The sequence below is a fragment of the Hylobates moloch genome, unplaced genomic scaffold (assembly GCF_009828535.3).
Source record: "Hylobates moloch isolate HMO894 unplaced genomic scaffold, HMol_V3 SCAFFOLD_6, whole genome shotgun sequence".
Classification (NCBI taxonomy): Eukaryota; Metazoa; Chordata; class Mammalia; order Primates; family Hylobatidae; genus Hylobates; species Hylobates moloch.
The window spans coordinates 40483363-40510751 of NW_026652281.1; the positions used below are offsets into that span (position 1 = coordinate 40483363).

Below are 27389 nucleotides of genomic sequence, written 5' to 3' on the forward strand. Positions count from 1 at the left end.
GGGCCCTGCTCAGAGAATTAATTTAATACATTTGTGTTGAGAGAATTATAGATCATGCTTTTGTATGATGAATAAATTTTCTTTTAAATTTGGCTCAAACTCTGGCTGAAATCCAGGCAATTGGTTCAGATTCTCCCTTTCTAACAGATTTATTTATTTTTGAATAAAGTTGGTGCTTCATAAAGTGAAAATTTAATGTCATTGTTCAGATTCAGATAGAGCTTGCTTTATGTATTACATGCTATCTGTCTGAAAGCCATAGCCTCATTTTTGAACAAGGAATAGAATTCCAATGTTCAATCAGTGCATTTTGCCCTTTTAGTAGGGACTTTGGAATACTTTGAGTGAAGAAGTGAAGAACCAGAAACTTTGCCTGCCTTCCATTTATACCTGTGTTAATTGAAAAGAGGCTGAGGAGACAGTTGCAGCTTTTTAAAATTTTTATTTATTTATTTATTTATTTATTTGTTTATTTATTTATTTATTTTGCTTCTTTGTGTAAAAAGTACAGCTATATGAGAAAAAAAAATCTTACGAGTTTTTCTTTAGCTCTTCTTGTAGTACTTTTAAGTGCTTCTTTTCAAATGTATATTTAGTGTTTGGTTAATTGCTACTATGAACCTAAACACACTGATTAAGGCCAGGTTCACATTAGAACAATTATCTGGTTAATTGCTCTGGTGCAAAAAGTGGCTAAAAAATCATCAGAACATCAAGTTGTGAAAGCACTGGCAGGAGTTTCAAAACCACCAAGCATACCTACTGCAAATCACATCAGCAAAGCAATTAATTTAGGCTAATTGCTTTTCTGTTTGTTCAAGATGCACTTTGGAACTGTCTTTTGAAATCGTGGCAATTAAGATTAGTGAGCAATATAATTAAAAAATGTTAGAATAGTCACTATTTTTTAAAAGTGTTAACTATTCCGTATAAACCTGTACAATGTATCTCTCATCCATGTAGTACTTTGAAATAATTAAACAAAATAAGGTTATTTTATATATTTATAAGATTTCCATAAAAAATAAATTGAGGAGTAGATTACCTATGTCTGAACTATAGCATAGGGTTATCTTTAATCCTAATTTTCAGTTAGAATTATCTAATTTCAACAATTCATGCTATGACAGCTTGCTGAATGTGGTGAGAAATAGCTAGCCTCCAAAGGTGACATTGGCTACTGGTATTTTCTCCAGATGAATGTATGTTTGGCTTCTCATATGGCTTCTCATAACATAATCAGGATTTTAAAATGTATTGACAACCAGATTTGACACAATTCACATTATTGAGGTTTTCCTTGTTATTAACTATTATAATTTTGGCAGCACCAATTTGTCGAAAATTGTAAGCTACTTACGTTTCCAGCTGTTTCTCTATGAAGCAGTGTTGTAGCAGGTCCTCAGCTGAAAAGAATGACAATTTTAGGGATCAATTTCTCGTCAGGAAATGTAGAAATACCATTATTAGAGGAATAACCTTTCATTCCCCAAACTGTTTCTCTGTTCACCATATTGTCAAACAAGCAAGTAGCTCTTTCCTTTACCTGTGTCTTTCCATAGAAGCAGTTCTTACGCGGTATGTTTAGTGACATATCCTGCCCCGTTAAATTGTTCAAAGAAAATAGGTTGTATTGTATTAAAGACTGTGGCTCTGCAAATGAATCTTTTAGAGAAACGTGTTAAAGGAAGTCCTGGTAGCAATAATCATTTCTTTACTGTAATAAATTTGATCTCTTCATAATTCACTGTGAATAGATCTTTGGACATAGCTAATTAACTACATCACAAAATCAAAATTTTCTCTAGGGATTATTTTCACAGGAAAAAAGTATATGTGCTTTTTATAAGGATATATTTTTCTTCTTTTATAAACTTCATAGTTTCTAGTAGTGCTACATACTCAATCTAGATTTCTTGGTGATGCTATTTGTTGTGGAATGTTCCATTAGAAAACTGCTGTTGTCTGGGCACGGTGGCTCGCACCTGTAATCCCAGTGCTTTGGGAGGCCGAGGCAGGTAGATCACTTGAGGTCAGGAGTTCGAGAGCAGCCTGACCAACATGGTGAAACCCCGTCTCTACTAAAAGAATACAAAATTAGCCAGGTGTGGTGGCTCACACCTGTAATCCCAGCTTCTTGGGAGGCTGAGCAGGAGAATCACTTGAACCCAGGAGGCAGAGGTTGCAGTGAGCTGAGATTGCATCATTGCACTCCAGCCTGGGCAACAAGAGCTAAACTCCATCTCAAAAAACAATAAACAAATAAAATAAAGCTGCTCTTGTAGGTAAAAATATCAAATTAGATGGAAATTTATTGATTATATCAAATAGAAAAGTGTTGAAGGCTCTTAAGACACAGAAAAATCACCCAACCAAGCAACTTAAATGATGGTATCAGACGTTGAGTCTGGATCTTGGTCTTCTGTTGAAGTCTGTGACTGAAGCAGCAGAGTAATATTACTTCATGTTGGGGAAAATGCAAGCTAGTACCTACTTTTGTCCTTCAAAACTTCTCTGATTATTTATAGTTGAAAATATAGGTACTATAAAAATTTCTCTGTTTTGTAGAAGATAGAAGATGTCAAAGTATAGACACAATTTGTGGCTGTATTTTTATATATGGACTCTTTTGTGCAACATGACGTTGCCTGTCCTCCCATCAAAAGGTGGAGTCTTTTGCTTTATCCTTCTATCCTCTTACATCTGTGCTGGCTTTGTGACTTGGCTGTGACTGATAGAATATGGTGGAAATTTTGTTGTGGGACTTCGGAGCTTTGGCTTCAAGAGGCCTTGCAACTTCTGTTCTTGCATTTTTGGAACACTGCCACCAACATGTGAATAAGCTCAGACTGGTCTCTCTGAGAATAAGAAATCACATGAAGTTGGAAGTCTAACCAACAGCCAGGACCAACTGTCAGACATGTGAGTAAGGCCATCTTAGACCATCTATATTAGTCTGTTTTCATGCTGCTGTTAAGGACATACCTGAGACTGGGCAATTTACAAAAGAAAGAGGCTTAATTGGACTCACAGTTCCATGTGGCTGGGGCCCTCAAAATCATGGTGGAAGGCAAGGAGGAGCAAGTCACATCTTACATGGATGGCAGCAGGCAAAAAGAGAGAGAGAGCTTGTGTGGGGGAACTCCTCTTTTTAAAACCATCAGATCTTGTGAGACTTACTCACCATTCCGAGAACAGCATGGCAAAGACCTGCCCCCATGATTCAATTACCTCCCACCAAGTCCCTCCCACAACACTTGGGAATTCAAGATGAGATTTGGGTGAGGACACAGCCAAACCATATCACTATCCAATCTTAGTCAAGCCTTCAGATTCCTGCAGTCCTTTGTAGTAAAACCAGCAGAATTGCTTAGCAAAGCCGAGTTCAAATAGCTGGTCCACAGAGTTGTGAGCAAGTAAGAGTTGTTTTTTTAAAGCTACTGAATTTTGGTGTGGTTTGTTTTACAGCAATAAATGACTAAGATACTGACTTTGTAGCTACCTTATGTGGGGAATTTTATATTAAGTCAGGCTGAGAGTTTTTCATTCATTAACTTATTTAATTATCACATTAACTCTATGACATAGGTATCATTATGCCCTGTTTTATAGATAAAGTAAAATGGAGCACAGATAGGTAGAGTGTCTTGCTGGAGATCACAAATAGCAAGTACAGAGCCAGGATTGAATGTAGATCTGTCTGACCTCAAAGACCCCACAATTCCTAGCTCTTAAACTGCCTCCAACACCTTATTCTGAATTTAAAAATATAGTTGGTTGCAAGAAGCAGTTAAACTTACCTTGGAATCCCTGAAATACAATTGCTAGCTAATAACATTACAATAAAATAAGTATTAAATTAAATATTATAATAAAATAACATCCATTTGCAATTTCTAGTACTGCTATTTAATCTTGAGTATTCATTTAGTGAATGCATGGAGAAAAAGGCACCTCTTCTGGTCTCATAAGGGCCTGAGTCTGAAAGGGAGAATGTGAAAACAAATTTTAAAATATATAAATATAAGCCCTTGACTTTATATACATTAAAGATAGTTTTGGTATTTCATGGTATTAAATATCTGTGTTCTTTTCTTCTCTGTTGTTGAATTATGGAGAAATTGAGAGGGGAAAGAAGACCCTTCCTTAGAATAATTGTGACTGTGGCATAATCACCACTATATTTATGCCTTCAACATCTATGTCTTTTAATAAAAAGTCTTATAATGCTGGGCATGGTGGCTCATACCTGTAATCCCAACACTTTGGGAGGCCGAGGCGGGCAGATCACTTGGGGTCGGGAGTTTGAAACCAACCTGGCCAACATGGTGAAACCGTGTCTCTACTGAAAATACAAAAATTAGCCGGGCCTGGTGGCAGACACTTAATAGTCCCAGCTACTTGGGAGGCTGAGGCAGGAGAATTGCTTGAACCTGGGAAGCAGAAGTTGTAGTGATCTGAGATGGCACCACTGCACTCCAGCCTGGACGACAGACTGAGACTCTTGTCTCAAAAAAAGGAAAAAAAAAAAAAAAAGTCGTATAATAACATAACTTCTATGGTATATATGTAATAATGGTACTAATATCTACTAAAAAACTCCACATATAGAAATGGGAATCTTTATTTTTGAAATTCTTTTAACTAATACCTTAATGACAGTACATCCATAAACTAGTTAATATTAGTAGGTGATTCTGTCATGTATATAATATCTTATCATACCCATTTACCATAGTGACACACTAATCAGACCTGCCTCATATTTTATTGCTTGTTAAATATTAATGTCTGGGAGCATTTCCTCCATGATTTATTATGGTATTTTGAGAGCTATTTTCGTTTGGAAAATATGATTTCCATTTGTTTTCCTTTTAACTTGAATTTAAACTGAATTCCTATTTTTGGTGTTGATATAATTTTTTTCATTAATAAATTACCAATGATTTTAATTTTGTATTGTGCACACATGCACATAAATATTTTGCTATGTGTGAATATGTATTTGGAGAATCTTATGTTTGGGGAAAGAAGGGAGAGAGTAAGTAACATTTTTTTCTTTTAGTTTTAATTTACACTCAGATGGATTATAAATTTTTTAGAATGTTACATTGTTAACAGCATGGAAGTTAAAACGATAGCCAGGAATTGTGACTTTTTCACAGTCTTGGGCTTCTAAACAGAAGCTCACTAAATGCATGTTGATGGATTGATTGGATAGCAGTCAAACCTAGTGAATATAAGCCTATGTTCAAGGTAAGATGAAAGAAAATTGACCAACTCAAGTTGAACAAGATAGAATAAGTTAAAATAAGTCAGTAAAAATCTTCAAGTTCATTTACTGGGGGTAGACATGGCCCTTAAAAATACTCTGTAAATGTAATGGAAGAGTTAAAGCAGCACTCACTGAATTCTCTAACATAGAATGGTGGCTTATGTGTGAGGTATGTGGATTCAGTTTTAGCCTAACTGACAACATGTTAACCTTACTAGGTTTAAAAAAACTAAATACGGGGGATAAAAATGCTGGAGAAACATAATATTCTTGTGGCAACAATTTATTTGGAAAAGAGATGACAAAATATGTCAAGACAATGCCCTGGCTTTCTTCATTAAATTTAGTAAATGAATTGAAGGAAACCAAAACATCAGTTGTTTTCTTTAACATTTATTTCTACAGATGTATAGACATTTATGGGATGACTATCTTTGAGGAAATACATATTGCTTACATAGAGTTAATATTTTGGATATTATGATCTTGTTGGAATTAAAACTTTCAGTAATTTGTATCCTTAAGTAGATTTCTATCTTCTTTTTATTTCCAAGATTTTTCTCACAAGTTTATTCCCGGTACAGACACATCATTATGTTATAGAGGAGCTTTTTTGTGTGATAGCTCTTGGCAGCCATCCATCTGTAAGTAGCACATAACAGTGAAGCTTGTTAGAGGGGGAGAAGTATAAAGTATTACCAAGTAGGCCCTGACAGGCATTTAGACATCCACGCAGACATTGCTGCTTCTTGATGGCCATCTTCCATTGTGAAAAATGTAGCTGTTTAAAAAGGGACAAGGTCACAATAACTTTACAATGCTACACTCCTGTTGTTCATGGGATGATGGGATGCACATATATTTTACTCCTGATTCTTTCCCCAGTGACAGTATTTTCCTATGTTTAATTTGAATGGTTTTGCTTTTCTTTACTAACTTGCCACTCTTAGTTGTACACTATATTTCAATCCTCTAAATGGGTTCCCTATGTACATGTTGCAGTTGGTAAAGCATTTAGAATTTGTGGTGATCCACACCGGTTTTCCTGGGGGTATGCATGGGAGAGAACATGGAATAGTAATGCAAAGTGGTAGGAAATCCTAAATCGCAGCTCTCTGTGTTTTATTAATGCTTATATTAGCATTGATTTCACTTCAGCTGGGTGTTGGGAGGATGATGTCCTGCAAGCATTTAGATAGAGCAAACTGCCTGGGATTCCGCCTAGGTAAATTAATCTTCAAAACTGTTAATCTTTAGGCCGTTAATGGAAAGTCTACATATGGGTTATTTCAAACGTTCTATTAAAGCGGTCATTTGGAATGGGCCAATCATATATGTATGAAAATTTCAGAGTATACAAAAAATATATTCTGTTCATCAGTAATGAGCTGCAGTCATTCTTTAGATAATCACATTTGTAAGCTAGACTCATTTGAAAGAAAGATCTCTAGTCTTAGTGTAAAAGTAATTTTCTCCATGAGATCACCCTTACCCTTCCCCTCTCTTTTTTAAATTTCAAGAGAGTTGGTGTATTCAGCTGGGTTGTTTGATTTTAAGTATTTATATAAGTGAAACTCACTTCCAAAGACTGCAAAGTGGGAAAATCAACAACTTTTGACTTTCTATTTTAAGGGCAGCTGGAGTAAATGTTGTTCAATTTTTATTTAATTTGCTGTGACTACTTTTGACGTTCACAAATTATGTCATTCACTTTGACACGCAAATAGGAAAGTGAATAACTTTGGGATTCAGATGTGACAAGCTCCTCACAGGTGCCTCCCATCTCCTCATTCCTCCTTTCCCCAGGAGCAACGATATGATCTCTAAAAGAGATGTAGTTTTTCCACCAGCTTTTGTAAAATGAGTCTTTCTCTTTCTGACCCTTTAAAGAACATTTGTTTCTTGGATAATTTTTTCCCCCTTTAAGTTGTGTTAAAGTCCCTTAAGTTTCTTAAAGCTGTGATCTGTTTACTTTTTTTCTGATGACATTTTCTCAGGTAATTTATTTCCCCTTTAATATGGATCTTCTTCACTTTCTTAAATCTATAGAATATTTTCTTTTATTGTTGTCAGTGTCACTGATGACATTTTCATCTGATTCTTGACATATTCATTTTATAAAACATTGGCTTTGTAAGGAGTTTTTTGGTCACTGACATTTTGGCAAACACTTGCCAGTGGCCACCAGAGAAGGTCAGTTAGACTCAGAGCAATGACATAAATTACCCTGAAAGGCTTCTTCAAATACCTATGAATAGAGCTTGCAGTGGGAGCTAGGAGACTGAGGTCCTTTATGTTTTTGTTTTTCCAAAATTTTATCATTGGGTCATTCACTATATAACCTTGCTAAACTTATTTAAGTTCTCTTTTATGCTTGTGGTAATGGGAACCCACCTTAGTGAAATGTTTGGAGGCTTAATCATGTTTCAAAAGCACCTTGAGCATGAATCATTAGTTCATTATGAGAATGGTGGCTTGCGTGGTACCATCAATCATGGATGTTTTATCACAATCTTAGCCTCATGGTTTTCTGCAAATTGACAGTGAAGGGCTTAAATCAAACTTTGTAAAGACACTAGCAGATTCTTGAAGGTGACTTATTGCTTATGGTATGGTAGCACTGAAGTGTTCACAATTATCTGAAGAAAATAGGACAATTACACTGTCTGTTTTCAGATTAAATGGACAAAGTGCATTCAAATTCATAATAGAGATTTAAAAAAAACCACAATGATCTCTACTTACATTTTATGCTGCCATAAAATAAGATCCCTTAGTATATAGCTATTTTATATTTTTGTGAAATGCTTTTCATTTGGATTTTTCATCCAAACATATTTTAATGAGTTACATTTAAAAATATATATTTTAACATTATCTGCACATACACATCCAATGGATTAATAGGAGATTCAATGAAATTCAAATTATTCCGGGAAGCATACCTTTTAATTTCTAATTTCTAGCTCAGTTGAGAAAATGATCTAGTGACTGAAAATTAACTATTTATTTTGAGTGTTTATATTTTAATTTTGAACTTGATGTATTCTAAGAATCAAAGGATCTGATTGGAAGTAGTGTCAAAGGTCAGCTAATTTAGCCTTCTGCCAACAAGCTCTTGGCTCTTTATCTATTGCATATAGCTTGTTGTTTTTTGTTTTTCATCTTTTTACCATATTTTCTTCATATATCATCTGGGTCCACTTTGTTAACATATCAAATCACACTCTATCTGATGCTCAAAATGCTTCTTACAACTAACAGATCAGCACTGTCTTAGAGTATTTTTTAAATCAGGTTATTTATTATCAGTTTTTTAAAAAGACTGTAACACATCATCTTAACTTTGGAGCTTAGAAACGTCTATGAGACATTTTAAAATACAGAGGTGTCTCCCTGGAGCATGTGTTTTGCAGGAGTAGAACAGGGAGGGCACTGTGGACTGCCAAAGGGCAAACTGCTAGAGGTAAGACACCGGCAGGTGCTGATTTTTCTTTGCTTGGTTCTTGCTCTGTTTTTCCAGGCCCGTGCATGCAGGTAAAATGCTAATGCTGTTTATTCCATTTTTATTGGCAGCTCTCCAAATTTGATTATTGATATATCTGAATTACAGTGGAATGCAACATCAAAGTCTCACTTGACTCTTTCCTTAGATATTTGTCAGTTGAAATATATATATACCTCAATGTCAGATAGATCATATGTACTTTTTAATCTGTATGAAAGTGAAATATTATAAGGGAACTGTCAACTGCTCGAAAATAAGCTTTTGGTGGGATAGTAAGGTGTCTCACGTGGGCTTCTTCCTTAGGTTAGTGTATTATTTCACTCCCTGAAGAATAATCGTATTTTCAATAACAAGCACTTGAGTGTGTTTGTGGATTTTCTTTGTTGTTCCCATTTTCTGTGCTTTGGTATTTCATATCTTGTACAAACTGACTAAAGTGTAGATTAATAAACTGCAGATTAATAAGCCACTACCACTTGTGACTGGTAGTGGATGGAGGAGTTTTCATGTTCCTACATGCTCTTTTTGAAAATTTTAACCACAGACACTCAGAATTATAAAGAACTCCCGAGCGGGACAACCCATCTAACGCCTATATTTTGCTATTTTGAAACTGAGGCTCAAGGATAATCTGTGACCTGTCCAGATTCATGCGGCTAGTTAGTGATGAAGGTGAAGCCTGAATGCTGCTTTCCGTTACTTGTGAGGCTGTTATATCCCACTATGCTCAGCTACTCCCTTGCCTTTCTTTATTAGTAATTTATTTGTCACTGTTTGTTTTCTTTCATGGTCTAGAATTGACTGTAGTCTCTAGATTGTAGGCCCTTGTATTTCTTTTATGTTCCTTTGAATGGAAAATAGCATACACACAGTAGATTTTTAGTAAATATTTTTTAAAAGAAAAGACTACCTAAAATGCCACTATTCGGAGATTACAATTTGATGTTTACATTCAGATGTTTACATTTTGGTGATCATCTTTTCAGTTATGTGCATATCCATGTGTAACTTACCCACTTCCTGCTGTAATTACACTGTCTGTAATATTTTGCAATTGGTGTCTGTCACTCAACTTCTTTTTGTTTTAATAACTATAGACCCATATCACCATTTCTAACAGGTTAGTGGTAAGATTTTAGCACAGGGTATTTAACAAATCTCTTATTAATAGACATTCTGACTGGTTCCAATTTTTACTCCTATAAATAACTGTATGATAAACATTCTTATATCTATATCTTTGTGTACTTTTTATTGTCTCCTTAGGAATAATTTCATGAAATGGAATTTCTATGTCTGTGTCTCTTTCTCCATACCTATGCCAATTGTGGATGCTGTCATCAGCTATTTTGGAGCATTTAAAAATGGCGTTAAGGTTTAATAACTGACAAAACTTGGAAGAAGTTATTTAGGCACAAGTGTATTTTTCACTAAGGGGCAGAATACTGTAGTAGACATGAGTATCAGCTCTGGAGCCAAACCATCTGGATTTGAATCCTGGCTCTGCCACTTTCTACCTGCTTGTCATTGCGTAGGTTACTTAACTTCCCTGTTTCTCGTCTGTAAAATGGAGACAGCAGTAGTACTTAACCTCATAAACTTATTGTGTGATTTAAATGTCATTATACATGTGAAGTACTTAGAATAGTTCCTGGCATATAGTTAACTACTTAATACATATCAGTTATAATAATGATAATTATTATTATTATCAGTCAGTGAGTATTCGATTTCTACCTACAATGTTGTTGGAATGTGGAATTTGGAAAGAAATATGAGACATTACCACCACAGTGTTCAAAAAAATACCTACCATGTAATGGAGGAAATAAGACGTTAAGTAAATGAAAGTTGCATAATTAGGTTAAATAAAGCAGAACTACAGCCTAAGAAGAGGCTTGGACTAAGACATCTTTGATTACCAAGTGAGTGATATATTCATGAAATAGGGTCCTCTATAATACTTGGAAGGGCGATAATGAAATTTGTTCTACTTGTTTTTTATTCTAACAGGAACAAACCTTCTGATTTAGAGTGATCATGTTTCTCGCTTGGTGCACCACAGTCCTGGTTCGTGTATGGCTTAATGTCGTGGTTGGATAATAAATTAATTATATGCTTATCCTATTTCCTGTTGATATTTTCTTTCTGTCAGTGTCATTATGATGTCAATTCTTGCTTTGGCTTGAGAACTATTTTGATTACTAAGGCATCTTTGCTGATTTGTTCTATTTTGGAGTAATTTTATAGTTTGATTTAGAGGACAATCTTATTTTCATGTGCTCAGGGAAAAGGTCATACTTGCCTATCTTGTACTGCTTATAAATATCAGGAGATAAAATCTGGAAAAATAGTTTATTGCCAGGTTTTAGATGACCTAGCATGTTGAGTTAAAATAACCAATGAAGACTTTATTTTTCTGAAATTAAAGAGAGCAGTATTTCAGGCAATTAGGTGGAAAGTTTTAAAACTATAAGTAAAACAAATCCAGTGTTTCTTAGACCTCTAACATATAATTTTGCAAAGAAGTTTGCATGTAATGCTAAACATATTTTGACAAATATGTAGTTCTCCATATCTTCAGTACAGATTTTAAAAAATGTTTTAAGGCCAGACGCGGTGGCTCATGCCTGTAATCCCAGCACTTTGGGAGGCTGAGACGGGAGGATCACGAGGTCAGGATATCGAGACCATCCTGGCTAACACGGTGAAACCCCGTCTCTACTAAAAACACAAAAAAATTAGCTGGGCGTGGTGGCGGGCACCTGTAGTCCCAGCTACTCGGGAGGCTGAGGCAGGAGAATGGCGTGAACCCGGGAGGCAGAGCTTGCCCTGAGCCGAGATCACGCCACTGCACTCCAGCCTGGGCGACAGAGCGAGACTCTGTCTCAAAAAAAAAAAAAAAAATGTTTTCATGTCCTGCGTTGTTGACATCTTAGCCCATTTTCGTGTATTTGATTGTCAGTTGAACCTTCTTATCTTATTTCCTTGCCTTTGGTGTCACAATAATACATTTAAAGGATTGAGAGTTTAGTCTTTGAATTATGAATGAATGGTAAGGAGAATATAAAGGAATTGAGGTTGACTCTCTGATGGGCCCTGGCAAAAATGAAACATTTTAACCTCTTTCATTGTAACTGTCTTCTGATTAGATATTATCAAATGTTAGAGGAAAATGCTTACCACATTTGAATTTATTATGTAGGAAATTTATGCTCTGAATCATAATGGTACTAGATGACTTTTTTCTGATGTTACGAATATTGCAATATAAGAGTTTGATCCAATACAATTTGTATTTTTTAAAATCATTTTTAATATATTAGGCACTGTGCTTTGTAATGGTGATACATAGTTGAATCAGAAATGGGCTCTACTCTGAGGGGTTAATAAGACCTATGGATGGCTACTTAGGATTTCAGAAACCTCTCTGCGCATCAATACAGAATAATACCAGTAACCACTAACACTTCTATAGCACTGACTCTGACAGTTACTATTCCAAATGTTATATATATATATTAAATTTCCGATAACCCTGTGAGGTGATACTGTTATTGTGCCCAGTTTTTAAATGAGAGAACCAAGGCACAAGAGATTAAATAACTTGCCCAAATTTGTATAGGTAGAAAACAATTTTCTATCCCAAGTGAGCTATTTTGAGAAGCATTATTCACATGTCACTGTTTTGTGTCTTATAAACATTACGAGAAGTAGTTGCTTGTGCAATTCAAGAATGAATATGTGGAAATTACTGAATATAATTTCATTAATTCATTTACCAGATTTTTGTATGTTTGTTTTTTAGAGACAGAATCTTGCTCTGTCACCCAGGTTGGAGTGCAGTGACATAGCTCACTGTAACCTTGAACTTGTGGGCTCAAGCAATCCTCCTGCTTCAGTCTCCCGAGTAGCTGGGACTACAGGGGCACACCACCACCACGCCTAGCTAATTTTTACATTTTTTATGGAGTTGGAGTCTTACTCAGGCTGGTCTCAAATACCTGGCCTCAAGCAATCCTCCTGCCTCTGCTCCCAAAGTGCTAGGATTACAGGCATGAGCCACTGCACCCAGCCCCAGGTGTTTGTTGAGCTCCTACCTTGATCCAGCATTTGGAATGAAGCAGTGAGTAGAACATTCGGGTTTCCTACCTTCACATAGTTTAAAATTTAACATGAATTTGCCACAGAATTTATAATTTAGCAATATTTGCCTCATAGAGTTTATAATTTAGCAATAATTGTATAATGCTTTTGTCACTTTACATTTTCATAATTTCTATTTACCCCTTTTAACTCTGCTGAGCATGCTCTGAAACCTTATTTGCTGTTCCTATAATTAATGGTCTCCAATTTGCATATGTGGACAGTTTTTAATTACTATATATTGTACTTTTCTTTAACCTAGATTTTCACACATTGTACAATAAATTCCTTAACCTGCCTTTTATTTGTCCAACATCATTGCTCTTGCTGATGAAAGATGGTCCCTGGTTCTCACTTAGGTTTTCTAACTTACTTTTAGGAACTACTAACAGGGATATAGTATTTAACTAAAAATTCCTATTGCAATCAGATTTCTTTATATATGTGGAAAAAATGAATACGCTTTTATTTTCCTAATGAGAAAGTAATCCTGGACCCCGAGTTGATTCATTATTGCCCAGTGGTGTGAATGCCTGCTGGTTATTGCAGCTGATGCTAACCTCTGTGGAGATCTTGGGATGCAAATGGGTAGCAATTTGTGAAAAGAATCAACTTACTGGTTGAGTTTGTGTGGGTTTGTTTGTTTGTTTGTTTGTTTGTTTGTTTGTTTGAGACGGAGTCTTCCTCTGTTGCCCAGGCTGGAGTGCAGTGGCATGATCTCAGCTCACTGCAACCTCCGCTTCCCGGGTTCAAGCAATTCTCCTGCCTCAGCCTCCCGAGTAGCTGGGACTACAGGCACACACTGCCACGCTTGGCTAATTTTTTAGTAGAGACGGGGTTTCACTGTGTTGCCCAGTCTGATGTCGAACTCTTGAGCTGAGGCAATCCGCCCACCTGGGCCTCCCAAAGTGCTAGGATTACAGGTGTGAGCCACTGCGCCTGGCCAGGGTATGTATGTATGTATGTATGTATGTATGTATGTATGTATGTATGTATCTATTTGTTAATCAATTATTCCCAACATGCCACAGTTTTTTCTCCTGGGACTCTTTTAACAGGCTACCATTTATGCATAATCTTGGATGTTGAAAAATAAATTCTCTTCCCCTACCTCTCCTCCAGGAACCTAGTGTTAACCAATGTGGAGGCTTAAAGGCTTGGGGACTAGTTGACCTTCTCAGAGGCCCAAAAGCAGGGGGCCCTTGTTCTCAGCAAGGGAAATGGCTCCCTTCACAGCCTCAGCCATAAATCCTCTGGGTTGACGGCAGCTACCTTTCCAATGAGGCCCTTGTCAAGACTCTTACCTCCCCACAGAATTATGTGGGCCCAAAAAAGGTGCATGTGCATGGACCACAGTTTAGTGTTTTAAATCATTATTATTTTTAGATCTTTGAGAGTAAAATTCTCTCTTCTCTAGTCCTTTCTCTATCTGTCCTAAATAATAGCTGAATTCACTTTTTGACTTTCAATCTTGTTTTTAGGTCTAGTTTTTGTCTTCAGGGTGGCTGCCTCTAGTATATGAAAAGGGCTTCCCTATGGGATTTTTGTCTGTAGTTCAGATATTCAACTAAACGTAGGACATAATTTGTGAAAAACTATTTTTCTTACTGGTTGCTCATTTTGCCCCAATAGAATGCCAACCCAATTCACTCTATATTCTCAAAGCTACTAACTGAGAACTTTCTTCTTCTTCTCTTTGTTTCACAAGAAAGTAGTGGTTTGTCTAATTACTATACTGTAGTTACAATTATAGAGAAAAGGTCAGTCTAGTCATTGCCAATTAAAGGAGGAAAAAGCTACATTTATAATCACTAAGAGCCATTATGTCAATTTAATGCTGTTCATCAGCATGTAACCCGTCTTCTAAGACATATAAATCTAATCGTGGTATTATAGTACACTCACCCTATTAAAGGCCTTTGGTGCTGCAGAGAAGAGATTATTGCAAGCAACCTATGTTAACTGTATATCTTTTCACTGTGGCTCATCATAAATTTTAAGATCTGGGCTTTGTAAAACCTGGCCAACATGAGTACAAATAGGTCCTCCAAATCACTGGTTAGCCCTTTTATTTTTAGGTATTTGACAAAGCAAAATAACCTGTTGAGGTTAAGGTTTTTTAAATTTTTTTTGACAGGGATATACTATGTAATCATGCATTGTATACTATTGCAATCATGTTTCTTTTTACATATAGGGAAAGTATATAAATTTTTACTCTCCTAATGAGAAAATAATCCTGGGACCTAAGTTGATTTATCATTGCTATTTCTGCTTTTATATCTTCATGTAGTATTTAAGGGATTTTAGCTCATAAAAGACATCGTGGATTTAGTACAAGTTAAGAAAATATGATAGAAATGAAATATTTTCATTAATTTCACCCATTATTTAATGTCTATCCGAACACTTTCGAATGTATCTTTACACGATGTTTTAGTCTATTCAGGCTGCTATAACAAAGTGCCATAAACTGTCTTATAAATGACAAAAATTTATGTCTTACATTTCTGGAGCCTTGGTAGTTAAGATCAGAGTGCCAGCATTTTTGTGGTCTGGTGAGAACCCACTTCCTGGTTTATGGATGGCACCTTCTCACTGAGTCCTCACATAGTAGAGGAAGGAGCTACCTCTTTGGGGTCTCTTTGATATGGGAGTGAATTCCATTCAGAAGGACGCTGCCTCTGACCAATCACTTCCCAAAGGCCCCGTCTCCCAATACCATCACCTTGGTGGTTAGTGTTTGAAAATATGAGTTTTCAGGGGACACAGACATTCAGATCATAGTATATGCTATGCAGGATGTATCACATACCTACAGATTATTACAGATCTCAAAGGTCGTCTTCCTAAATTGTCCTTTGCTGTACGATTTTTATGATCAAATTTCATTGTGTTTTGAAGTAAGAAAAAGCGAAAGGAAAGTTGTTTGGCTTAGATTTTTGAGGGATATGAGAAAACACCTACATCTTGATACTGAGTTGTAGATTTCTCTGTTTAGAGTAACTGTGGTAATAAGGTCAAGGACATTCTGATCTTTATTCTCTGATACCCTTCTAAATCTAAAAGATTGCATTACTAATTGAGATGCCACCACTCACTTGTCAGAAACATTTATATTATACTGGTTTCCTTTTCCTTGTTCCAGTGAGATTCCAGGTGTATCTTCCACTTTTTGAAGCTCTCCATAGCTATATTTATCTCTTCTGGCATCTTCTACACCCCAGAGAAAATGTAAAACCAGAAAGACTCATCAAGTCTTTCTTTTATTGTTTTAGCTTTCAGATGCTATTGTCTTAAATTCCCTAATCTGAATATTTCATGATTGATTACCTTAAACTTCCTGCTGAGCCTAGTTTGCTGTAATTAAAACCGGAGTTGAGACATTCCACTTATCTGCATAATCAGTGACTATTATCCTGATTCTCTAGAAATCCAGTTTTGGATGAATTGATTTTAGGATGTTTAATCCTTGGTCTGTATGTCACTAAAATAGTGCCTGGCCCTGCTCCTTCTGCTCCAGTATCTCTATTTTTTTAGTGTTTAAATAATGCCAGCCTCTACCTCCCCTCACCCTGGGCACATGGATGCACATGTGCAAATGTGGACTCGTGCACACACACACGCACACACACACACACACCCTACTGTCACTGCTTTACAGTTATAGTTTTATTTGTGGAAATTTGATATCTTTAAAGTATTTTAAGACACAGTACTTTCTATTTGCTTAAGCCCCATTTTTGAGGTTTTAATTTTCTTATTAAAATTTCTGTATACTTCATGTTAAATTTACTTTTATGTATCCAATAATTTTTTGGCTATTGTGAATTATATTGGTTCAGTGTTTTCTAATTGGTTGTTGGTAAATGAGAATATACTTTTTGTACATTTTAATATACTTATGGATGCTAATTTTATTGATCATCTTTCTGATCAAATTTATCATCTTTCTGAACTTAATAATTTTAATAGTTTTATAGACGAGTTTTAATAGTTTTATAGATGAGTCTCTTGAATTTGAAAGTAGACAGTTACATACCTGAAAATAAGGATAAATTTGCCCAGTGTTCTCTAGGATTTTTACCTTTTATTTCCTTTATATACCTGATTATATGTTCTAGATATTCAAGAGTCAAGTTTTGTAAGTAAAGTTTAATTATTTACATCTACTTCTTGCTTTTTCTGTGAACTTCCCCTCTTTTCTTTTTCTTCTGTATTTTTAAGCAGATATATTAAATGAAATAAAATGGCAATGAGTATTAATGGAAAGTTACCATTGTCTGGGAAATTAGGGTTGAAAGGTGGTATATAGATATAACTGATGCATTCATTCTGCTTAACATTGAACTTTTAAAAAGCTAAACCAGGTTACATTTTTGTTTTTAACTTCTATCAAGTAAAAATTAGTGGTTCTCAGTTTTTTTAATATTTTCTTTTTCTTAAGTATTTATATTTCTTAAAATATGGCTCTGCTCAAATAGTACCATTATATGAGTTTATTTTGCATATAATATGCTAAATGTAATAATTTACCTACAGATTTTAGTTTTAGTTTTTTTTAAAGAAAAATCAAAGTTCAATTCACTGGTTATTGAGTCTTCATGGACTGTTTCTAAAACTGTTCATAGAATACAGCAAACATGATCTTTTGAAATAAAGTTTTGTGAGTTTTCCTGTATTTTCTCTTTAAAAAAACGAACCTTCCTCTAAGAGATACCTTGACATGTTTTCATGACTATATCTATATGAAATAATGTAACTTAGTAGTGATTTAGAATTTTAGAACATTTGTTCACGGAATGTGTATTAACACTCCTGTGTTGTCAAAGGAAATGAATTATTTGCAATGGAAAAGTCTTTTGGAAAGAAACCTTTCCCCTTTCATTTATTTATTTATTTATTTTCTCTAATTATATCACATTTGTATGTTGTCCCTGGCCTAGTTTTTTTTTTTTCCAGTTTGTTCAGTGCCATAGATAGGAGTCCATGAACTGGAAAATCGAATACTAGATGATGCATATTATCAGATGGTAGGTATTTGCATATCTAAGAGCTAGATCTAACTCTTGTGTCTTGTTTCATTGTATAAAATAGATTTATTGAAATTCTTATTTTTAAATATGGAAAATATAGATTATTTAAAGAATGATTAGAAATAAAGTTATATAATTTAATTTTGAAAGATTGTTAGTTTAGTTCTTCATATAACTAATTGTCTTGGCCCTCACTAATTTAATTGTTTTAATTTTTCTGGTGTCTGCCATGCAAATGTGCTAACATATTTGCATTAGAAACAAATTATTATTCTTGGAACTTCAGATTAGAGCAGGAGTTTAATTGCTCCTATTAATTTTTTGTTTTGTTTTTTATTTGATATATAAAACTAAAAATATATTTCAAGGAAAAGCAATTTTAGATAGAGTCATAAAGTGATTCCTAAACCTTGCTTTTATGAAAGAAGATGAAAACTTATTTATACCAAATATTTTTATAACAACACATTTATAATTTCTTTAAGTAAGGAAAAAGCAAAAACAATTAGGGATTGATTCCTAATAGGATGCTAAAATTTCAGCAAGCTTTGATACTTTCTTTACTCCAGGAAATTTTAACTCTCACCATTGTAAAAATGACAACTTAAAAAAAAATACTCGGTTTAATATGTCTAAGATATATAAATAGGATTATGTAGTTACAACCCATATTACTGTACGTTTCCAGAAATTATTTACTGATATCAAATATATTGATATTTTCCTATGTTGAGTATCTACAATTTACATTTCATAGAGGATTTTGTCCTCTCAATTAATTTTATGAACTCAAGTATATATATATAGAACACCTAATATATTCTGACACTGTGCTAGGTGCTGGACACAAAAAAGTAAATAAATAACGTGATCTGTTATCATATGTATGAACCAATAACTAAAGCATGATCTGATGCCTATTGTAATAGAAATCATGAGAAGGAAAATTAAAAATAAGAATAATTCCCTGTTAGGGTTATAGCAAATATTCTTCCCAAGTTTTAACAGTTTATGGTGGATAAGGCTGTCCTCAGCTAATCTGAACTGTTTATAGGTTGCTTCTTTGAAATTAAAGTTACATTTTAGTGTCTTTTCTTCCAGCAAAAGGTAGCCTTTTTATTTATAGTACTCTAATTTTCCAGGCAGCATATAAGAATTACATAATTTTGATATGCTATAAATTAAATTTTAAAAGCAAAATGCAGAGAAGAATAATAATTAAAATTGAAAATAACTTGAGGGCATAAAGTGTTTTTTGCAAGATGGATTCCTTAAGGAATTTTTATTTTTATTTTTCGTTCTAAATCATAATTTGTTCTAGGACTAATTTATATCTGAACTCTGATGGCGTTTTAGGTGTTTACAGAAAATCAGTTTATGGACTAGGAGCTAGAGAGATTAGGAAGGCACACTTGTAAGTTCATCAGAAATCAAAATAAATTCTTACTAAGCATTTCAGGGATCTGCTAGTCAAAATGTTGCTCATTGTTCAAAGTCAGAGAGTTTTACCCCTCCTAGCTACTTGGGGGTTAATTGTAGAGCCCACAACTAAATTTTTTTTTTTTTTTTTTTGAGATGGAGTCTTGCTCTGTCGCCCAGGCTGGAGTGCAGTGGTGCGATATCCGCTCACTACAAACTCCACCTCCTGGGTTCCAGTGATTCTCCTGCCTCATCCTCCTGAGTAGCTGGGATTACAGGCGTGTGCCACCACGCCCGGCTAATTTTTGTATTTTTAGTAGAGATGGAGTTTCACCATGTTGCTCAGGCTGGTCTTAAACTCCAGACCTCGTGATCTGCCCACCTCAACCTCCCAAAGTGCTGGGATTACAGACGTGAGACACCGCGCCCAGCCTAAAATTTGTATTAATCTCTCATTGGAAACCACAAACAGCTGTAAGAACCTGCTTTATGTATTATAATATCTCAGTTTTTTCTGTCCAAGAAACTTCACCAGAGGTTTAAAATGTGTATATATATTGTATTTGAATTTATATGTGTTTAATTTGTTTCCCTACTTGGTTACAAAAGATTTAATCAGCTTATCATGAATATTAGTTTTATTAATTTTACTGGTAGCTAGTTAGAGGAAAGTGGCAAATTAGGTTGTTTTTTCTTATTAAGTCTGAAGGGTGCCCTGATTTCTTGTTAATCTCTAATCTATTCCTTCAATTTAGGGAAATCCCCAGTTTCTTGACTTCATTTTTTGCTTCCTGCTTTCAGAGCAGTCTATAAGGATCTGGTCCTTCCTGATTTCTTTGGTGTTCATTGGTCTGTTCAGGGGTAATGGTTGGCTGGGTCTCCTTCATGCTTCCTCTTTTCACCCTTTTCATTCATCTTTTTAAAAATATTTTTTGTCCTCTTTTTCCATATACATATATATATATATACACGTGTGTATATATACGCATATATATGTATACATATACGTATACGTGTGTGTGTATATATATATATATATTTTTTTTTTTTTTTTTTTTTTTTTTTTTTTTTTTTTTTTTTTTTGAGACGGAGTTTCACTCTTGTTGCCCAGGCTGGAGTGCAATGGCGTGATCTTGGCTCATCACAACCTCCACCTCCCAGGTTCAAGCAATTCTCCTGCCTCAGCCTCCAGAGTAGCTGGGATTACAGGCACGCACCACCACGCCCAGCTAATTTTGTATTTTTAGTAGAGACAGGGTTTCTCCATGTTGAGGCTGGTCTCGAACTCCTGACCTCAGGTGATCCGCCCGCCTCGGCCTCTCAAAGTGCTGGGATTACAGGCATGAGCCACCATGCCTGGCATATCTTTTTTTTTTTTTTCCAGCTGTGATCCTTTCCACACTGTTTTCTTTTTTTCCTCCTCTGAATTTACGTATCTCTATTTTCTGTAATATCCCTTTCTCTCTCTCATTCTCCCATATTGAAGATAATCTTGTTCTTCACCATCCAAATTCAATGTTTGCTGTTTGGTGGAAGGTGGAGCACAGTTGAGTAAAGTAACCCACCATTTACCTGATGTCCCAGTTAGCAGATTTGAGGAGTGGGCTCATTTGGGCTATTTGTTGGCATATTTGAGGCAGATTTGTTGGCAGAGTGAGCTCTTTTGGGCTATGTGAGAGTTCCTATATAGCCACAAGAAAGAAATACTTCCTGCAAGAAGGAAATTGTACAGGTTAATTGTGCCCTGGACACCTAGTTGGTTCATAGATACAAGTATAAAGGGTGTTTGAGCATTTTGGATGTTTTAAAAACAGTTTTTAAACACAGTTTTATACAATAATTAATCATCTGTAACCAGTCGTGACAACAGTGTAGAGAGTGTTCTCATGGACTGAACCCTGTGTCAGAGGATGGTTCTGACTTTAAATAAAGCTCCATGTTCAAGAAGGCAAGCTGGCCCAATCTCGATATTTTTTAAATGAAATTTCCTAATTCTCAGTCACAGATGTTATTGTCCATGGACCAAGTGCTGATCATGGAACTGTGGAGTTACCACCTAGTAGATCAGCAACGTGAAGGCTGGTCTCTACAATAAAACTTTATCTTAAATTCTTATTTTCTCATTATTTATACCTTGTAATTCTTTTTCACAAATATTTAATACCAGGTTTATTGAGCCTACCAACCCTGGAAAGTATGTAGAACAAATTATATCATTACATTAAGTGGAAAAACTAAATTCAAAGAAGTAGCTTATCCAGTGTTATCCTGCTAGTTGGTGAATTCACTTCAGTGCCATGTATCATAATGCTTCCTAGTTGAATAGTAGTTTCCAAATAATAAAATAGAAATTTTTAGATTAGATCCGTATTTCAAGATTCAATTTATATGCTACCATGTCAGGATTGCCAGATAAAATATAGGCTGCTGTATTAGTGTGTTCTCACACTGCTAATAAAGACATACCCAAGACTGAGTAATTTATAAAGAAAGAGGCTTAATTGACTCACAGTTCCACATGGCTGGGGAGGCCTCACAATCATGGTGGAAGGCAAAGGAGGAGCAAAGTCACACCTTACATGGCAGCAGGAAAGAGAGCATGTGCAGGGGAACTCCCCCTTATAGAACCATCAGATCTCATGAGACTTACTCACTGTCATGAGAACAGCATGGGAAAGACTTGCCCTCATGATTCAGTTACCTCCCACCAGGTCCCTCCCATGACACATGGGAATTATGGGAGCTACAATTCTAGATTTGGGTGGTGACACAGCCAAACCATATAAGATGCCCAGTTAAATCTGAATTTTACATAAACAAGAAATACTTTTTAGTATATCTCATGCAATGTTTGCATTTTTATTTACTAAATATGGTAATCCTGTATTACTTCCAGGGGTCCTTTTCTGATTTTCGTGCCTCTCAACAGAAGGATACATGATGCTCCCTGAATTCCAGATATTTTTTTCTCTCTATGGTACTTTGTATTTCACTTTACTTTTTGTAAAACTGACTCTTCATTTTTATGAGACTGAAAGCTCCTGTAGTAGAGGCATTTAGTTTTAAGTATCTTGATGCTGTATCAGCTGACAGACTGAATCCTTAAATCCAGTACCCTGCTGAATCATACTAGAGCCCGAGGCAAAAATATAGAAGAAAGTATGCCTCTATATACACTTATCAGAATATCCCCTCACATTTTGTACCAAATGAAAAAAGTTAATAAAAGCTCTACAATAAAAAAAATTGACTATATAGAAAGATCCACAATGCCCAACCTATTGGACACCATTGTGTCCTTCCAAGTGGGGAACTCCACCAGTTGAGTAGAAATGACTGCTCTCATTGCATAATAGTGGAGGATTATCAAACAACAGCAGCATTAGTTTAAAATGTTGATATTTTGTCCATCATACTGCATTAATTTTTATCTTAAAAAATATTGTACTAAATTATTACCTTGATTTTTGACTGTTTTGGTACCCCCTTAAATTTTGTGCTTCTGCTTAAATCTTTTGGGAGAGTTCATGGAGTTATTTCATTTTAGTATCTACTTAATGTTTTTATATCTAAGTCACCTATGTATTCAGGTTCACCAGCGATTCAAAATCTTGAGGGCCCGTTGAGTTCTGTTTTTCATAAATGAAGAAACTGACCACAATGGCAAGGTTGAGACCACAATTTCTTACTCGCTGTGATTTCTGCTGGCCATTTAGGCTTTCCTGTGGAAGAATGAATCATTTAACTCAAGCATTCTTGTTGCCTTTGATATCAAAGTTCTTAAGAATAAAGAATGTCATTGGAGTATATTGTGTTCATTATTAGAACCATTAATGGGTGTTGATCATCCCTAGATCACTTCCTTTGAATGTCTGCCAGGTTTTTCGCAGAGGTAAAAATGTAAATGGAAACAGGTGTCCTTATGTAAATTGCCTTTCCATTTTGCGTAATAGAAAGATTAGTTTTGATTTTTATTGGTAACATTTGAGCCTAGGTCAGTTACTTTCTCAAAAAGTTCCACTATTATAATTATCTGTCTTAGTAAAGTTTCTTTTGGGTGTCTACAGATGGCTGTGCTCTGCCTTGAATTGCCCTCTTGACTTCTGATTTGGGAATTAAGATTTTGATAGAAACCTTATCTCACCTTTCTATGTAGTTTGCTTCATTAGAGCTGGTAAAGTAAGATCCACAGCAAATACAGAACACTGGAGATGTGACAGACAACCTTGCAAAACTCTTTTTTGAGACAAGTTAGGAGTTTGATTGACAGATTGTCCTGTAATTTTGTGAAGCAAAGAGAATTTTCTTATTAACCAATGAGTCTGATAGGCTCAAATGTGATGGGTTTAGTTTAGTTCTGCTTGTATTTGGATGACTTTTTTCTTTCTTTCTTTTTATGGAATGTAAGGCAAGCAGATATATCAGAGTTTGTCCTATAGGAGCCGTGAAGCAAGTATTATGGAAAATACTATATTTGAAGCTCTAATTCAGATAAAGTTCTAAAGATTTAGGGAAAAAAAGAGACTCTTTATACTGAATACTTCAGCAGACTGTTATGCTAAAACTATAGGCCTCATGAAAGAACTTGTGGTGCCATTACTTAAGTAAGCATTCTGAGAAAGACGGACTGGTTAATGTAACAACCAAAAGAAATAAGAGACCCACACAAAACTAAGGTTGTCAGATTCATCTTGATAAAATGACCGTGTGGAAAGCTGTGGAAAAGATAATTTTGTAGTCTCAAAATATTAGCTCACTAATTATTAATTATGTAGGGCAAAGGTACCTTTACAACAGAGAAATCCAGCAGATAGCACCTTAATCAGGTGATCAGATATCACCACCAATAATGCAGAAAATCGTTATTATGTGCCTTCATATGTGATTCTGTGATCCTGTGGGAAGTACAGCGCCTCTTACAGTATTCTTGCCAAAAAATGTTTAATCTGAATTTAATCACAAGGAGGCAATCAGACAAATCAAGATTATAGATGTCCCACAAGACAACTGATATAGATTCTTCAAAATTGTCATTGTGATGAAACACAAGAGCAAAAGTTAAAGGAAAATGACAATTAAATGCACTGCATGATCCCTTGTTGCATCTTGGATTGAAAGAAATCTATTAAGAACATGACTGGGGGCCAGGCATGGTGGCTCACGCCTATAATCCCAACACTTTGGGAGGCCGAAGCCAGAGGATTACTTGAGCTCAGGAGTTTGAGATCAGCCTGGGCGCCATAGGGAGACCCTATCTCTGTAAAAAGCAAAAAAGTTAGCCAGGTGTGGTGGCGTGTGCCTGTGGTCCTAGCTACTGGGGTGGCTGAGGTGGGAGGATCACTTGGGCCCGAGAGATTGAAGCTGCAGTATGATTGGGACAAGTAGAGATAGACTGTATCTGAGAAAAAAAAAAAAAAAGATTGTATCAAAGTTAAATTTCTTGGGTATGATAATGATAATGCGATTTAATAGGAGACTGTCCTAGTACTTAGGAGATGCATGCTGAATACTTAGGGGTAACATGTTACGATGTTTAAAATTTACTTGCAAATGGTTTTGCAAAGAAAAATGTATGTTGCGAGAGAGCAATGAAGCAAATGTGGTGAAATGTTAGCAATTGATAAATCTGAGTGAAACATTCATGGGTGTACATTCTACTCTTTCTTCTTTTAGTATGTTTGAAAATTTTCCAACAAATAAACATTAGGTTTTTAACCACATATAAGATGGAAAGTTAAGGGGCCTAGGAACAGGAGAAGTCTCTCAAGAATTCTCTGCTGTCAGCTTTTGCTCTCTTATGCATTGGACTTGGGAGCAGAAAAATAATCAAGGTAAAAAGGAATATTTTAAAAACATTAGCCATATGGGATGTAAGAAAACACAGAGAGAGAACATGGACTATCTTAAAGTTTGAGCTATTTTTTTCTATTCACAGTAAATTAATGGATAATTAACTTGGACTTAATAATGAGAAGAATTGAATATGACTTACTAAAAGTACCGAGATTGGTATGTAATGTAAGGTGGTTAAGATAGCAGAAGAGGCTTCATAATGCCCAACTGAAGCCACTGTACAGACTGTCCAAAGAGACTCATGTGTCAAGGGTAGTTAAAATAAAAGAAGCCAGGACTAGAGCCTAGCTTTCTCATGCTTAACACATGTGTAACACACTTCAAAGTGAGACTGAGGAAGCTTAAATGTGAGATCTACTTCAGGGATAATGAAAAATGAGAGTAATGAGAAACTGAGCAGTCAGAAACTATCTTTGAAGGAAAGAATCTGTAGCTAAGATATTCTTCAAATGACAGATAATTTCTCTAAATGTATGTAATGATAAATTTTAGTTTTGAAAATTAAATAAATTAAAAGATTTTTTTTGTTACCTAATTAAGGCTTTTTAAAAATTGAATGTTTACTTTGAAGGATACAAGAAAGATAAATCTGATATAGAGCCCACCCTCAAGGAATTTATATTGTTGAATTATAATATATATGTCTATAAATCATTGTCATCCTACAAGAGACCCTGTGTACATTTCACAAAACAGTGGTGGAAAGAGAACAGGCTTTGGAGTCATGTAATTAGAACCTGTCATTTGCCATGTGCTTTGTAACCTTGACAAAATAACTTGTCTTGCATTTATTGTTAGCAAAGCAAGGAGCCTCTGTTTTGCTTGAGTCATGAGGAGTCATAATGTTTTACATAACACAGGACTGACATGTAGTTAACATTTCAGAGATTACAAACATGATAATATTAATGATATTGTTGTGACATACTTTTATGTAGTTCAGCATTCTGTGTCTTTTCCAGAACCTGTAGCATGAACTGCCACTTAGTGGCAGCCATCAGAATTACATATGCTACCGTAGAGGATGAAATCACTTGGCCTGATGTGTCCTGTGAGACCACCTTGAGATATTAATCTGTAATCTTTGGATGTGGATATTCAATTTTTTGGAGTCTTCCTTACCATACTCTTAGCTTAGCACATTTTAGCATAGATTTTGTCACCTGTGTAATTGTATATAATTATGTTTTGCATATTTTTGTTTCTTTATATAGATGAAATCATACTGTGTGTATTCCTCTATGACTTGCTTCTTTTGTTTGATAAAAGATAAACTGAGGCACATTAAAAACTTAGAGGTTTTATTTGGACAGACAGTGATTCATGAACCAGGCAGCTCCAGACTGTAGACGGTTTGGGGCTCCAGTAAAGGCACACGAGGGGAAGATTTTTATAGGGCAAATGCAGAAGCAAGGCAAAAGAAATATTTGATTGGTTAAAGTGGAACAGTAGCCTTATTTAGATTATCTCAGTGGAAAGTGTCAGTGGAGTATCAGGATTCCCTGGCACTTATTTTTTTCTTTGTTTAGCAGTTATATACTCTTATTATCTGGTATTTTAATGATTACACTCACTATTTTAATATACACATTTAACAAAATATATAGGTAATTAACATGTACTCTTTTGTCAGACTTACTTCTCCCTTCCCTATCAGAAATAATTGTTTTATACAATCGATATTTATAGTTACCCGTATATATACAAGTGTTTTTGCTTGCATCTCTGTCCTTCCATCTGAGATAATTTTCCTTCCTTCTCCATTGTGTTCTTTAGAATTTTCTTTAATGAGAGGCCCTTTTCAGTTTTTTTCCTTTGCATATATCATTATTTTTTATTGTTTGGGAAGACAGTTTGGCTGAATATTAAATTCTACATTATGAGTTTTTTTTTCAGCTCATTGAAGATATGATTTTACTGTTTCCTGGTACTCTTTCTTGCTATTAAGAGGTCGTTATAAGTCTAACTAACATTCTTTCATAGGTGATCAGCCTTTATTTTCTGGCAGATTTTCAGATCTCTGTCTTTGGTATCATGCAGATTTATAATGAGACATTGAGGTGTTTATTTTTTATTTATTATGCTTTTAATTGAGCTCCTTAAATTTGAAGATTGGTGTTCATCATTTCTCAACATTCTTAGCCAGTATCTC

General features: G+C 35.2%; 1 protein-coding gene across 3 annotated transcripts in view; it reads left to right on the forward strand.

Moving 5' to 3' along the window:
• FBXL17 (F-box and leucine rich repeat protein 17) overlaps nt 1-27389 on the forward strand; it is a 539741-nt gene that overhangs the window by 213290 nt on the left and 299062 nt on the right. Inside the window, exon 7 of one of the 3 annotated variants that reach the window (XM_058440652.1) lies at nt 10797-10863. The exons of the other annotated variants lie outside the window; for them this stretch is intronic. Coding sequence (XP_058296635.1) covers nt 10797-10821 — 25 coding nt within the window. The 3' untranslated portion in view covers nt 10822-10863. Of the gene's footprint in view, nt 1-10796; nt 10864-27389 lie in introns of those variants that run through there. 3 annotated transcript variants of the gene reach the window in all.